The sequence below is a fragment of the Camarhynchus parvulus genome, chromosome 4 (genome assembly GCF_901933205.1).
Source record: "Camarhynchus parvulus chromosome 4, STF_HiC, whole genome shotgun sequence".
Taxonomy (NCBI): Eukaryota; Metazoa; Chordata; class Aves; order Passeriformes; family Thraupidae; genus Camarhynchus; species Camarhynchus parvulus.
Window position 1 is genome coordinate 36,109,092 of NC_044574.1, and position 14,635 is coordinate 36,123,726.

Sequence of the window (14,635 nt, forward strand, 5' to 3'; positions counted from 1 at the left end):
GGCGGCGCGGCCAATCGGCGGCCGGGGCTCCGGGAGCGGCCCAATGGGGCCGGGGGCGGCACCCGCCGGCTGCGATCGCCGGTGCCCAGGGAGCGGGGCGGCCGTGCCCGGGCCGGGCCCCGGTGCCGCTCTGCGCGGGGACGGGCGGCTCGGGTGGCGGCTCGGCTGCGGAGCTTCTCGGGACGCGGTGCGGCCTTGAGTGGCTTCGGGCCTCGGCTCCCTGGGGCGGCTCTGGGCCTGCGGGACGGGCTGTGCCTCCACCCGCCAGCCTGGTGGCCCGCAGTCGGGATTGAAGGGTTCCGGGGCGGGGGACGACCGGCGGGCCTCGGTTACAATGCAGCTGCTGCGAACGAAGCTTCAGTTTCGATAGGCTTGCATCGAAGGAAGGAACGTTTTCCTGTTGGCATAATCGTGGCTGCAAATCAGCAGCTGTAGGGCTCAGTTACTATAAGGTGGAGAGTGTTTAGAGTGCATGTTAGTACTGGATTCTACTTTATTAAATAAGAACTAATGCAGCATTAATTTAGATTACTTTTAGCATCCTATCGTGCTTGTCAACACTGCAAAAGAATTTATTATGCAGTAAGTAGCAAAGTAACATGAGGAAGAAACAATTAGAATTTAAATCAGACTTTGATAGATAGCAGACAGAGCTAGAGAAGATCAGCAATTTATAAACAAGCTCGATGTTATTTTTGCTGTGGTAGCTACTCCAGCCAAGCTATCAAGAGTTTTCAATTAAGATTACATTATTAGACGTTTGAAAACATGCATTTGAGTGCTATACTGAATCTGAAGATTGAAAATATAGGTTCAAAATAACTTTAAAATATAGTCTTTGACGTCATTACTTAAAAGGCTTTATAACAATGGGTTTGCTCATCATTTATTATGAAAGCATTCATCCTGGATTATTACAAAGCTGAAAGTAATTACGTGATTGGGAAAATTATATGTGTTCTAACAAATGGCATATAAGGTGCTGAATAGCTACACAAATAGCAGAGCTTGTGATTTTCAGCAGCTGGTTCTAGACTGGTTTAAATTCTGTCTCATTTTGTTTCTTCTGTGAAATTTCTTCAATTCATCCTTAAAATAGCAAATATGTTTTTAATTTTTACATTACAAAAACACTTTTTATACTATTTCTGCAGTAATATTTTCTGTATAAGTATGTGAGTATCTTATAATCAAGGTTTTATGTTATGCTACTAGGTAAGAAAGCTTATTCTGTTGTTTCTGAGCGCTCAGAATCCTTACTGCATTATCACTGAAGTCATTAAGCTTTCTTTCATTGTCAGTCACTGTGTTATCCAATCATTGACTCTAAAGAGTCCTTCATTGACTCTAAATAAGGTCTTTTTGTGAAATTTTGAAGGAAGTCTGAAGATTCCAAATGTTCTGAAGCCTAAGGTTTCTTAACTTGCATGTGATATAGATAATATTTGGTACTCTTTGGAGAAACTTATTGTTAATTTCGTAGCTCTTCAGTCATGGAAGCTTTTGAAAAAAAAAATCTAGGTTTTCTTAATGGGTTTTGTTTTCAGTATTTTATCGGTTGCCCTATGAAGACTGATTACCTGGTCAACATAACTTTGCTATAACTCACTTTCTACCTATTCAGATTAGTCATAAAATTTTACTTATGTCCTGAGTTTGTCTTACAAATGTTTACAAATAGCTGTCAATGTCTAATTTGGATTTTATGTCCAGCAGGCTTGCAGATGGGTCAGGGACTCTGGAGAATTGCTAGAAACCAGCAATTGCAGCAGCAAGGATACAGTGGACAAGGCTATCTTACCAGAGAGCATGGTAGGAGGATACCTGCTAACAATGTTTCGAATACGAGCCATCGCAAACAAGCTCAAGGAGGCATTGACATCTACCATCTGCTGAAGACAAGGAAATCTAAAGAACAAGAAGGATTCATTAACTTGGAAATGTTGCCACCAGAGCTCAGTTTTACCATTTTGTCATACCTGAATGCAACTGATCTCTGTCTAGCATCATGTGTCTGGCAGGATCTTGCTAATGATGAGCTCCTCTGGCAAGGGTAAGCACGAAAAAAGAAGTATCACCTGGGCATAGTAAAAAGTATTAGATTTTAAATGTGCCTTAGTAAGTGCTTTTTGTCTTTCTATCCTAGCAAAGATTTCCTAAGTTAAATGAGATTTATATAGAGGAAACATATATCATTTAAAAATGTGTTATTCTGGATTTCTAATTAGTATGGGGTATTTCTGGAGATTACTACATACACAAGCATGCTTGGCACAAGAGTACACGTGTATTATTAAACACCTGGTGTTTGAGATAGCATGGGGTAAAAACAGGGACTTGTCTTCGCTTTTGTATTATCTCAAAGCACATCTGAGGTGTTTGTATCATTACTTCTCTGAACTTTGAACAGTTGTCTAGCTTAAGCAAGTAAACCTATTCAGCCAAACTTCCAAAGGAAGAGAAGTGAGAACTCATCTGCTACACTTGAAGCAAATTAGGTGTATCTTTTTTGGAAGATGACTATGGAGGGAGGAAAGAAAAGGTTGTTTTTTTCTCAAGTGAAATTTCTTCAGCCTAACTCTTGAAACACGTTTATGTATAACATATGCAGAATTTGTATGTCTGGGAAATAAATAAAGGAACATTTTTAAGATAAAATAGTGTAATATCAAAATGTAATTAACATATTCTTTGGTATTTTATGTTTTACAGCACTAGGAAACATTCATGAAATCATACTTATCTTTAGAGTAGATGATCAGCAGAACTTGTAACTTCTTTTACAACATTTTCTTCTCCCCTAGCAGACAGTGTTACTTCTGTAGCAGTTGGGTTACTGTTCAGGTTGTTTATTTACCTTTCATTATGCTCTATATCTCTTCCTCCCCTCATCTGTTTCCTTGCCCTGCTGCATTTGAATTAAGCAGTTTCCCTTCCTATCATGCTTTTGAACCTAGCAAAAGGATAATGCAGCATAACTTCTTAGTCACAATTGTTCTGCTGTTGAGGACTGTTCTATTGACAGGAGCAGGAATTCTAGTGAAGGATACCAGTAAGCTTTTAAGTTTATCAATATGTATAGTACTGTGCTCAGTTCTTGGTATCAAACCCAACCTAAATAGAAATAAATTCCCTAGATCAAAGCTTTTAGTAGAGCTTCTTAATTACATGCAGAATATATTCTTAACATTTGGGGTGGAAGTACATATTTTCCTTGAAGTTCATTCTGGGAAACAGTCCAACAATTTTTTGTGCAGTCTTTCAAAATAATACTCACATTCATACTGCATTTCTTTTGGTAATGAAAATGCATCCTGATTTAGCAATAGATAAAAATCTCAATTTGCATAATCTCTGTAAAAATCTTCACTATTTTACACATATAAGGGTGTGTTTAAGCTTTGGCAAGTACTGTAGTTGCAGTTCCAAACTCAGTCCAGATAAGATCCAGGTTCCAGAAATGAAAACAGAATCTTTGCCATGTCTCCAGTGACTACCTTCTGGGTCCTAAACATTGTTCCTAATTAGTTACAGAGCAGGTGTGTTGAAGCAGAACTACCAGTTCAATAAGGAATCTAGAGTGTGTAGAAAGGGAATTGCAGATGGTATCATCAAAGGAACTGAGATGAGGGACAGAAACTGATGAGACTGATATGGAGTAAAAACGAAAGATGCTGAAAAGTTATAGTCCCATAGGATGGGACTGGATCTAGTCATTAGGACTGGCTAGTTAGGACAACAGGAGGAGGAGTTGGGTGAAGAAGGACAGATGGGGAAAGGGCTGAATTAATGGCATAATTGTGTGCAGATACAGTGTCCAATTCACTGCACAACTGGGGCACAGGAAAAGAAACAGAATGTTTTAATCTGTCATAGTACCCCAGGAGAACAACTTGTCACTGTTCTCCAGTGTTCAGGTTGTAGGAGTGCCAGAGGTCTCTGCTGTGTGGTTGTTATCATGATGCCACCTACTGGGATATGTTTTGATGTTGCACTCAAATACACCAAAACCTCTATGAGAAGAAAACATTAATCATATAATTGAAGATTTTAGAAAAACATGGCAAAAAGACTTAATAACTGTTACAGCAACTTACTTCTAACTTTTCCTATAGCTCAAGTATTAGCTTTGCAGTGTTGATTACATTTTGCTTCTGTAAAATCCATGAAATTTGAAAAGGAGTTTTTATAATAGATTAATTCTATTTTCATAGGTTGTGCAAATCCACTTGGGGTCACTGTTCTATATACAATAAGAATCCGCCTCTAGGATTTTCTTTTAGAAAATTGTATATGCAGCTAGATGAGGGCAGTCTCACCTTTAATGCCAACCCTGATGAGGTAAGTGAACTGTTGCTGACAGTAACAAACAGTTACAATAATTGTGATTGTTTTTTTATAATTATAGCCATATAAAAACAAAGTTTTAATCAGTGTTTGTTTTACTGTATGGGTGGTTAATACTGAGCTACAGCAGTATTTTGGTCTTATTTTTGAGTATTGTACCTGTGTACATCATTTACATGACTTGCCTGTTAAGTGCTCTGTACACTTCTGTGGATGCCAGAAATTCGTAACCATGTATTAACTTAGGAACAAGGCAGATATCCTAACTGAAGAGACAGTGGTGAATTGTAAGAGCATAACAATGAGCTTACATAAATAAAAAAGTTAAAATGCAGAGTTTGAGTTTGGTTCACTTTAGACAAAGCAGGATGAGATCTAAAGCAGGATGAGGTATAAAGTTTGATTACTTCTATCACAATCACATTTTCTTGTAGGGGATTTTCACCTATTTCCACTATCAAGGAGCAAATCTTGACGTATGAGAAAGATCTACTGCTGAACTATCCTGAAGATCAGTTTGATTTAGTTTCTGTAGGTGTTTGTTGTGCATAATCTTTTCTTATAGAACAATATAAATTTATCTTCAAAAAAAAATCTCTTGTCAGACTGAAAGGTTTCCATTTATAATTTCAGATAACTAACTGGAAAAGTCAGTTTCTGCTTTCAGTCTGTTGCCTTTCAAAGAAGAAAACAGCTTGAGAGTAGACAGCTTTTGCCTGGGAGGTAGACAGTTAATGCCCAAGTGGCAGAGAGAGTCTTTTGTGTATAAAACAAGATTCCTGCTTGATGTTTCCTAGGCAAAGAGTGTACACAGTACTGAACAAAAATGCTGTTAACTTCCTGCATATAGTTACACACATACATGGAAGTGGTAATTGAATAAATCCCAAGTAGAAAAAGGATTGAGATATGAAAAGAAACACTTCTAGGAGCAAATTTCACTCAGCTGATATGATACAGACAGTGTGAACTTGTGACCATGGGGTAAAATAAATAAAGCAGTTTTGTGAATCGTTGCAATAATGCAATTTCATTAAAGTTCTTGCTTTATCTCATATTCTGCTTGATTAAGAGACCATTACTTTTATCAGCCACAAATAGAGTATTTTGTAATTTTTCTAGTAGAACTCTGCCTTGAACTCTGATACACAGCATCAAGACATCATCACCTGGCCACTTCAGTGATTAGTATTGTTTTTCTGCAGAATTTTCACAAATTTAGTAATAAATGTGAAAGCTTTCAAACTAGATGCAATATTTAGGTAACTTACATGTTTTCAGTAATACATCAAGTATATTGCTAGTAGCATTGTCTGTCCAGATTTTTCTTTGTATTTCAATTTTGTTAACACAATTTTTTCACTTAACTCTGTTTATAATGTGCCATTATATTTCAACCTTATTTAAAGTAATCTTGGTATTTTTAAAGCATTTGGAGCCTTCAGAAAATGCACTTAATAGAAGATTCATTATTTTTAAAGGCAATTAAGATCTGCAAATTAGAGCTAACTTACGGCATCCCTAAATTAGGTATTAACTTTATTTTGCTACTCTTGCTTCTTCATTGTGGTTATATTTTACAATAGAAGTACAAATACTCTGCTTCAATGAGAGATGAGAACCTCAGGGTATCTCCTAAGGGCTCTGTTCCTCTCTCCCTGTGGAGCACCGTAGCTTCGTAGGAATCATTCAGGGCCTGAGTTTCAGGAGAATTCACAAATACTGTTGCTTTTACTGTTTACAACTGTGATATTGGCAGAATTATTATTATTATAAGGACACTGTGACTGGAACATATGCTATGACATTCCACTATTACAAATTGTGTCTCCGAATTTCCTGCCAAACTCTGCTTTACATTTGATAACAGACCTGATCAAATTACTATAAAAATAGGAATACTTACAGCCACAGGAGCAAGATTCTCCAAAGGACACCGCCCATGTCATGAAAATGGGTAACCAGGCTCCACAGCAACAGCTCCAGAGCTAGCGGTGGCTCACGGGGTAGGGAAGAGCATCTGCACACTTTGTGGTAGGATTCTCCGGTTAGCCATTGTTGTGTGCATGGTGTTGTGGTATCTGCTGTAATTTAACGTGTTGATTGTGTGCATGAGCTTGCATAATTCATAGCAGGTGCTCACATTCTGCTAAAAGGATGTGCCTAAACACATGACATGTAATCTGAAAAAAAAACCTCCAGTGCATGTTTGGGTTGGGTTTTTTGTTTTGGTTTGGTTTTGTTGTTTTGGTTTGGGTTTTGGGGTTTTTTTGTTGGTTGGTTGATTTGTTGGGCTTTTTTCATATGGCACCACCATTGTAGACAAGATTTTGGAACCTGGTTTTTGTTGTTTCTTTGGAGAGAGGGGATAGTTCAGTTAGTATTAGCACTTGAATATAAATATGTTGTTTAATCTGCCTATCTGATTTCTGCTATATTTTATTTTAAAGAGTTTATGGTGTATGTGAAATGTTTCTCATGCAGTGCTCATTTCATCTCGTGTGCTTATGACTCAGAATTTGTAAGCAACCAGAAGTTATTTCCCATTGTTTTGTATCCAGTTTCTAACTCCCTACAAAATACTTTGTCAAGTTTATTACATGGATCAATGCTATGTAGCTAAAATTGAAACTGAAGGTACAAACAAGAATCTTTTGGTCAGGAAAGAAGATCTATGTTTTTTTGTTTCATCCTTAATGGTTCTAACTGATCTATTAAATAGCATTTATTTTTATGTACCTTGTAGAATCTGTACTGTACCAAAACTGTCTGTCTTTAGTGAGGTCAGGATTTCCTTTGCATAGCATAATAATAAAGTACAGTAAGACAGTGCTTATACTAAACCTGTCTTTCCACTATTCTGGTTGTCTCGTTCTGCAAGCTGCCCTTAGTTTTTGACAGGGAGGACAGGTTTTTCTGACCTTTTCCTGATTATAAATTGTTAGCCACTTGTGTAAAGCTATCTTACCTGACTTTTAATTATAGGTAGTCTGTAGATGATGGATTGTTTACTGTGCTGTATTTCTAAGGAAAGTTTTTAAAACTTACCCTATTTCATAGTGATCTGCTAAGCAAGCCGGTTTTGAGATGCCTTGATTTATCGGTCAGAAGAATATTATAAGTACATGTGTGTTGTAGAGGAAAGAAATTTGTGTGATTTATCAAAAAAGTCGGAAAGGAACATTGAGGTGAAACCTTTTGATATTTCTACATTAAAATTAGAATGGTTTAATCTTGTAAATTATTAGTTATGGATTCTCTGTAACATGAAAAATATGTCCGCATTCTATTTGCAATTTCTGCTATCCTGCTTGAATCACTGAGACTGTATTTTAAAGGCATACAGTGAAAGAGCCACTGTTTGAAATGTATGTTACATATTGTGTCCACATTTGTCACCAAGTGACTTGATTCAGAACTTAGTAAAACAATAATGAAAATTTGTATTATACCACCTACATTGTTCCAGAAGATGCACCATTAGATATATTAAGATAGTGTACTTCTCTAGAAAAATGGGAACAATACCACATATGTCTAATTATTATTTACTAATAATGTTAGTGTTACCTAGAATCACCAACAGAAGTTGAGACCCTACTATACTAGATACTGATTCCAAAATTTCTGCGCCATTAACTTAGGCTATGTCTGGTTTGTTTTGTATGCATATCTAAACAGAGGTGCCAAAGGCAACTACAAAAGTTTTAATGTTGACTGCTGTACTGAAGTGCTCTGAAAGGACTCTTAGCAAAGAATATAGTCAATGCAGAAATGGAATCAACACTGAAAAGGAAAAGTTTTCCATTTTAGAGATCCTGTATGGATATAAACAAATCCAAAGACTATTGGAAACAGGTGGAAAACAAGCAAGGAGTGTCAGTGCTGTAATAGAATAGGCTGACAAAACAAGCATTGTGTGTGAGAAAAAAAAAAAAAACAACCATAAAAAATAACATACTGAAATACAACAGTTGTTACTGTTTGTTGTTACTGTTAGTCTATATTTAAAGTTGTTGTTTGCATGTATAATTTAAATCAACACTTCCATACATTAATATTTTATCCAGAGCTGTCTGAAATTCAGAGATAACATGCTTGCCACAGAGGCAAGGTTTAAGGTATCCTTCCTAATTCTCTAATGCTAAGAATATTACAGTCCTCTGAATTAGAATTTAAAAAATACTGTATGTGCTCATTCTGTAATGTTTCCCAAGTGTTAAAAAGGCCTCTTCAGAGCTGATAGATCATGGCACAGAGTAGCCTACCTGACTGCAGTCAAATGTTTCCTAGGAGAATCACCAGCTGACTGATAAGTAATCTTAGCATAGGTTTTAATAGTGTGTAGGGCTACCTGCTTCAGCCAGTATATATGCCACAAGTGACCATTTTAGCTACCAAAAGTGATTTATTTGAAGCAAGGGTTCTGAGAGGTTTTCAAGGTAGTATTTACGGTGTTATGAAAAACAGATTCAATGACATGCTGTAAATCTTGTAAATAAATTTCATTTGCTGTGAGACAAAATTTAAGAACTTAAAAGAGGAATCAGGCTTCTACTGTTGCAAAGTATTTTTGATAGCTTAGGATTAAATAAAAAGCAACTAAAAATCATGGCATGTGGTGAACTATATTTTATTTATACCCTGTTTACTTGTGAAGGAGCTGAGGAAAATGAATTCACAGAGAAAGATATTGTCAAGCATTATGTGTGGTAGGGGAGAAAGGAATTAGAGAGAGACAATAATAATGCAAAGTCTTTGTAGCCTGTCAGATGGAGATCTTACATTGAGTTGAGAGCTAATGCATGAGGAAGTAAATGTTGCAGTTTCTATCACAGAGAAACAAACCCACTATCTTAAAGAGGGTGTTATTGTCATCCTGCCTCTGCTATGTCATGCTACGTATTTTCTGGATGTGTTGCAGAAGTGTTTGCTAATTGCAGCAGGAATGCTATTCAAGACTTGCCCACCATGCTTCAATTTGTATTATCTTAAGCTACTACTTCTTATTGAAGCAAACACATAAATCTCATTAACTCGGGATAAATGTAAAGGAGATATTCTGCTGCTCATCTTACATAAATTGCCTAAATGCTTGTTATCTCCCATTTTTAATTTCTTATTTAGCTGTGACTCAAGAAAGTACTTAACATGTTGTCCATCCATATTATGGACAAACTTAAATATGATCTAATTTGGACTGAAATGCAAGATGATAGAGCAATACATGTTACATTGTCATCCTAAATATAGATTTTTCTTAAAATTGGGACATAACACTGCTAGAGTTTTTGGTTTATCTGTCTAAAAACCTATATGTTTTTATTTATTTCTATAAGCCATTATTTAAACAAAATAAATGTATCTTAATTAACTGCTCTTTTCTATGAATATATAAGCAAAAACTAAAAATAGCTAGTTATTACTACACATGTTTTTTGGCTTTTAATTTGTGTTCTTAAACATATATTCTAACTATTTTGCTGCTTTATGCAACTAAGACTTTGCTTTACTAAGACCCTTCACAAAATGTTCCAAACCTGCACTCAGCCCTTTATTTCTTTTTCACACGAAATTCAAGAGCACTGGGAAGTTTAGTTTATACACTGAGTGACAGGTTGCCCCTACATCTTTGTAGATGTAATGTAAACTTAAAGGGCAGACTTAAAAAATATTGTGAAGTTTGATATCAGAAAATTTATGAAAAAATATTTCAGACGTATTTTGAAGGTGATTTAGGTTGTGGCCTTGGTACGTTATTCTATGCAGAAATGCACTGTCCTGCTCATTTTACATTTCATCCTTATGCTGTAGTCAAGATCTATTGTACTTAAGTATTGCAACACTTCTTGGTAACAAATGCTGAGTACTGCTCCCAGTCCCTGCCAAATTGAATTGGAAGAACTTGGTTAGTTATTCTCACATTTAGATTTTTGCTGTTGAAAAGTGTGAACATTTTTTAAATCCATTAGTTGGGTTTTGACTTCTAAGATTGTAAGGAAAATAGTTTTATGCTTTGCGATATTTCAATGACCAGAGAGAATCCAGAATATCACTGAAATACTTTAAATTTGCCGTGTTTATTCTATAACAAATGTGTGTTTGGTCAAAGTGTAAAATTCTGGAAATCATGACTATAAATTATATGCAATTCTGTATTTTTAAACTATTTTTATGTTAGGCATAGTGTTCTTATTTATGTGTATGCATATTTATATATGTTGATACTTACCTATGCTTTGAAATCAGCGTGCTTGTGTTTATTTGCATTATTACACATTTAAACAAATGCATTTAATGCATCTATTTGAATGTGATGCATTGTATACATGTGAGAACATTACTGTTTTAATGAAAGATCTTGAAGACTAAACACATTATGGCTAAGATTTTCTTATTTGCAAAAGTTATGAAATTAACAGTTATGGTCCCTGCAACATTTTAAATACTATTACAGTAGTATGAAAAGCAAAATACTGATATACACTGTAAAGAAATTATTAAAGAACCATCATGCTCATTAAGGGGTTCATAATTTAAAATTTTCTACTATGACTGTATGTAAAATCTCAACCATAACACTAAATTGTCTCTTGGCATTTGATTTATAATTTTAGAGTGTATTCTGCATGTTGAAATGTGATTTAGAGGAGGACGAACCATTCTGAAAAACAAACCAGTTAATTCATAGGATTACAGTCCTACATTGTGAAGTACAATACTTGTTCCTAAATACATTATGAAGATTAAACATATTTATATGTACCTGTATTTTATCTCAGGGTGTCAACTACTTTATGTCCAAAGGCATACTAGATGATTCACCGAAAGAAATAGCTAAGTTTATCTTTTGCACAAGAACACTGAATTGGAAGAAGCTGAGAATCTACCTTGATGAAAGGTAATTAAAATTTCTCTTAAGGCATTTTCTATTAATTTTCAATGTTCAGCCCCACTTAACAATATTTTGAATATAGAGATGCCACTTCAGCGATGTAAAAAGACAAAACAATGCAGCTAGGTAATGGTTCTTCTAAATGTGAACAGTTACTCTGTTCAAGTATTTATGTGACTGTAGCACTTAATAAGAATCCTCAAAAATATCACCTGTAAATGATAAATCTCACATCCTCATAAAATCTTATATAGATATTTTGCTGCTTTTTTGACTTGATGGGTTTTTTCCCTTTCTTGTGGCTCTTATTTAGTAAAAGTAATTATCACTTTACTAAGGGATGATGGCTTTTTAACTAATATTGAATCATCTAACCATTACTTGGTTGTCTGATATTTCTTGATTGGAAGTTGCACACACCTCCTGACAGGGAAGGGAGCAGCCTCTTGGAGACATCAGGAGCTGCAGAAGGGAACTGTCTGTCTCCACAGTGCTTTCTCTGCCGTCAGGTTGGGGGAGGGCAGTGTCATGGAGGAGAATAGTTACTGCACCTGAATAGGAAGAACAGAGGGCCTACAGCGCTTCAACAGGAATCCTCTCCTGCTTCTCATCTTCTTCAGCCTGTGCTACTAAAGGAATAAAAAGAGTCTGCAATGTTATCACCACTGGCAGTCCTGTGCAGTAAAACTTGAGATTTATAAATCTTTTAGGCAATAATAAAAATACAAACCATTTAATGGATGAGATTGCAAGTTCATGTTAGTGACTTCTACTGCCATTTATCTTCCCTTCATAAACAGAGTATGATCAGACACTAAAAATAAAAACTACTTTTTTAAATGTTGAAACTCACAAGCAGGGTAAAAATCAGGTGAAACATAGGAAAATGTTCCTAGGTTCACTTCAAATTTGCTTCCAAATTTTTTTCTACTGTCTTTTGCACATCTGACAATATAGGTGTGGTCTGAATCTTTTATATGTGTTTGTGTTCAGTGCAAAGCACTTGAGAACATCACATTCTGGTGGACTTCATGAGCAAATTTTGCCTAGCTGAAGCCTGGTTTTAACAAGACAGTCCTGTAACAGCTTCTACTTAGACATCAAAATGTGTGGCATGCATCAGTCTATTCCCTTTACTGTCTTTTTTAATGGTTTTGTCACAGATTACAGGAATCAAAGCCTCTGTGTAGACCTTGATTGAATATATATACAAACTTTGAGTTCTGATTCATGTATGTTTTTATAGTATTTGGCTACAAATAGGCAAAGAACATGTGTTTATATTATCTTTGTGCTGTTAGTGATAATTTTGCCTTTTAGCAAAAACAAAAGCTCATGCTATTCTAAAGCTTTAATTTTTATTTTTAACATCTACACATTTTCATATTTAAACAGTTAAAAGAAACTTTTCTAATTATATGGGTTTTTGTTCTTCCAGGAGAGATGTTTTGGATGACCTTGTGACGCTGCACAACTTCAGAAATCAGTTCTTGCCAAATGCACTGAGAGAGTTCTTCAGACACATTCATGCTCCTGAGGAGCGTGGGGAGTACCTTGAAACTCTCATAACAAAGTTCTCTCACAGGTTCTGTGCTTGTAATCCTGATTTGATGAGAGAGCTTGGCCTTAGCCCTGGTAAGCAAAAATGAGCATTGGATCAGTCTTTATACTTCTGGATGATGTTACTGTTTCTGATAGCTTTAAAGTCAGCATCTAAACATGTATATCTGAAAGTACAAAATTGAAAAATTTTGTTGAAAATTTTGTTCATTAAAAAAAAAAACCAAAAAAGCATACAGATTCTTTTTTTAGCTGATTAGTTTGGTTTATTTCCATGGTATCTTCCATTTTTGTATGTTCTTTGAGCTTTTTTCTTTTCTGAAGTTCCTCTTGCGGAGTTTTACACACTTAACATTTTACCTTGTGGTTAGTCTCACAGAAATGAAAGGGAATATTGGACCACTTACAATTTAACAAGTATTTCTAATTGATTGGAGGAGGCAATTTTCAGCAGTGGAACTGCTTACATATTTAAAAGATAAGCTTTTGCAGGATGTTGTCTTTAGTTTATACAAACTTCAGGAATCTGTTTAAATGAAAATGTATAAAGCCCTTAGTGGCTTTTGGATTATGTAGAAATATTAAGAGATTTGTAAATTCTCATTTGGCAGTATACTGACATTATTACTTTGAAAGTTGCCATATTAGATTTTATTTCTATGGATACCCTTCTAAGTAGTTGTATGTGTATGTATATATGTATAAAGTTATGAGCCTAGATGACAAAGACCATAAGATTCTTAGACGGGGAAAAATACTTTTAATGATCCCAGTTTCTTTTTTAAACTTTTTTTATTTATTCTCTCTTGTCTAGATGCAGTTTATGTACTGTGTTACTCTTTGATTCTCCTTTCGATTGATCTAACAAGCCCTCACGTGAAGAACAAAATGTCAAAGAGGGAATTCATCCGAAATACGCGACGAGCTGCACAGAATATTAGTGAAGATTTTGTAGGGCACCTTTATGACAACATCTACCTTATTGGCCACGTGGCTGCCTAAAAGCACAATTTGCTAGCACTTAAAATTTGTAATTTTCAAAAACTACATCAATTCAAGATATTAATTATTTTGTAGAGATGGGGGTTATTTTAGTGCTGGTCATTCTAACCTCTGTATGCAATCAAAGTTTGTGTGTGTAAGTGTGTGTATGTGTAAACTACCTTTTCTATCTATTAACTGTGGGAACAGAAGGATTTTTTTTTCATAATTTTTTTTAGTTTTGCACAAAACAATGCCATTAGTCTGACACAGCCATTTATGAATGTTAAACTGACATTACAGTCTAAGCTGAAAAAGTGGTGAATTTGTGCATTAGATCTGCTTGAAACTTTAATAAGTTCATTCTTTTTAGAATACCATGTAATGTGTATATATTTAACTAAAGAGATTTATAATCATAATTATTTTATTGTAAAGTATTTTAACTAAAATTTCTCCTTTTATCTCTTAAATTAGTGTTTGACTTTTCGTTTGCGTTTTTTTTACAATGCTAACTACCTCAGGTACTTAAGTTAGAAGAACAGTGATCTGAATACTACAATAAAGTTTATTCTAGGACATGATAGAACGCTTGTAAAATACCTAAGCTGATGTTTTATACTATATTTATTAAATTGAATTAGCATGTTGCCAATCTGCTATTCACTCAATTTTAAAGATTACAGGCTCTATTTTAGATGAACCCTGATGCCAATAAAGGGTTATCCAGGGGAAATCATACAGTGTACAGGCAGGTTTACATCATTTACATACACAACCTATTTTGCAGATACTGGTTTTTGGGAAGCAGGACAACTACAATCACCTGTTCAGCACAGTAAGCAAGAAAAA

The 14,635-nt window shown here is 35.3% G+C and overlaps 1 protein-coding gene across 4 annotated transcripts; it reads left to right on the forward strand.

Moving 5' to 3' along the window:
* The first annotated feature begins 164 nt into the window (after window positions 1-164).
* On the forward strand, window positions 165-14,256 carry FBXO8 (F-box protein 8). Of its 4 annotated transcripts, none has more exons than XM_030947644.1 (6): window positions 165-582; window positions 1,714-2,053; window positions 4,215-4,341; window positions 11,130-11,248; window positions 12,681-12,877; window positions 13,617-14,256. In XM_030947644.1, the coding sequence occupies exons 2-6, from the start codon at window positions 1,725-1,727 to the stop codon at window positions 13,802-13,804; spliced, it is 960 nt and encodes a 319-aa protein (XP_030803504.1). In that variant the 5' UTR covers window positions 165-582; window positions 1,714-1,724; the 3' UTR covers window positions 13,805-14,256. The 4 variants fall into 4 exon arrangements, with proteins under 4 accessions (XP_030803504.1, XP_030803505.1, XP_030803506.1 ...); XM_030947645.1 differs by having other exon boundaries at window positions 1,717-2,053; XM_030947646.1 differs by having other exon boundaries at window positions 165-452; window positions 1,717-2,053.
* Window positions 14,257-14,635: the final 379 nt, after the last annotated feature.

Coding starts and splice junctions, on each gene's coding strand:
- FBXO8 (XM_030947643.1), top strand. CDS start 1,668: ATGTTTACAAATAGCTGTCAATGTCTAATTTGGATTTTATGTCCAGCA. Junction 2,054..4,214: donor GATGAGCTCCTCTGGCAAGG/GTAAGCACGAAA, acceptor CTATTTTCATAG/GTTGTGCAAATCCACTTGGG. Junction 4,342..11,129: donor TTAATGCCAACCCTGATGAG/GTAAGTGAACTG, acceptor ATTTTATCTCAG/GGTGTCAACTACTTTATGTC.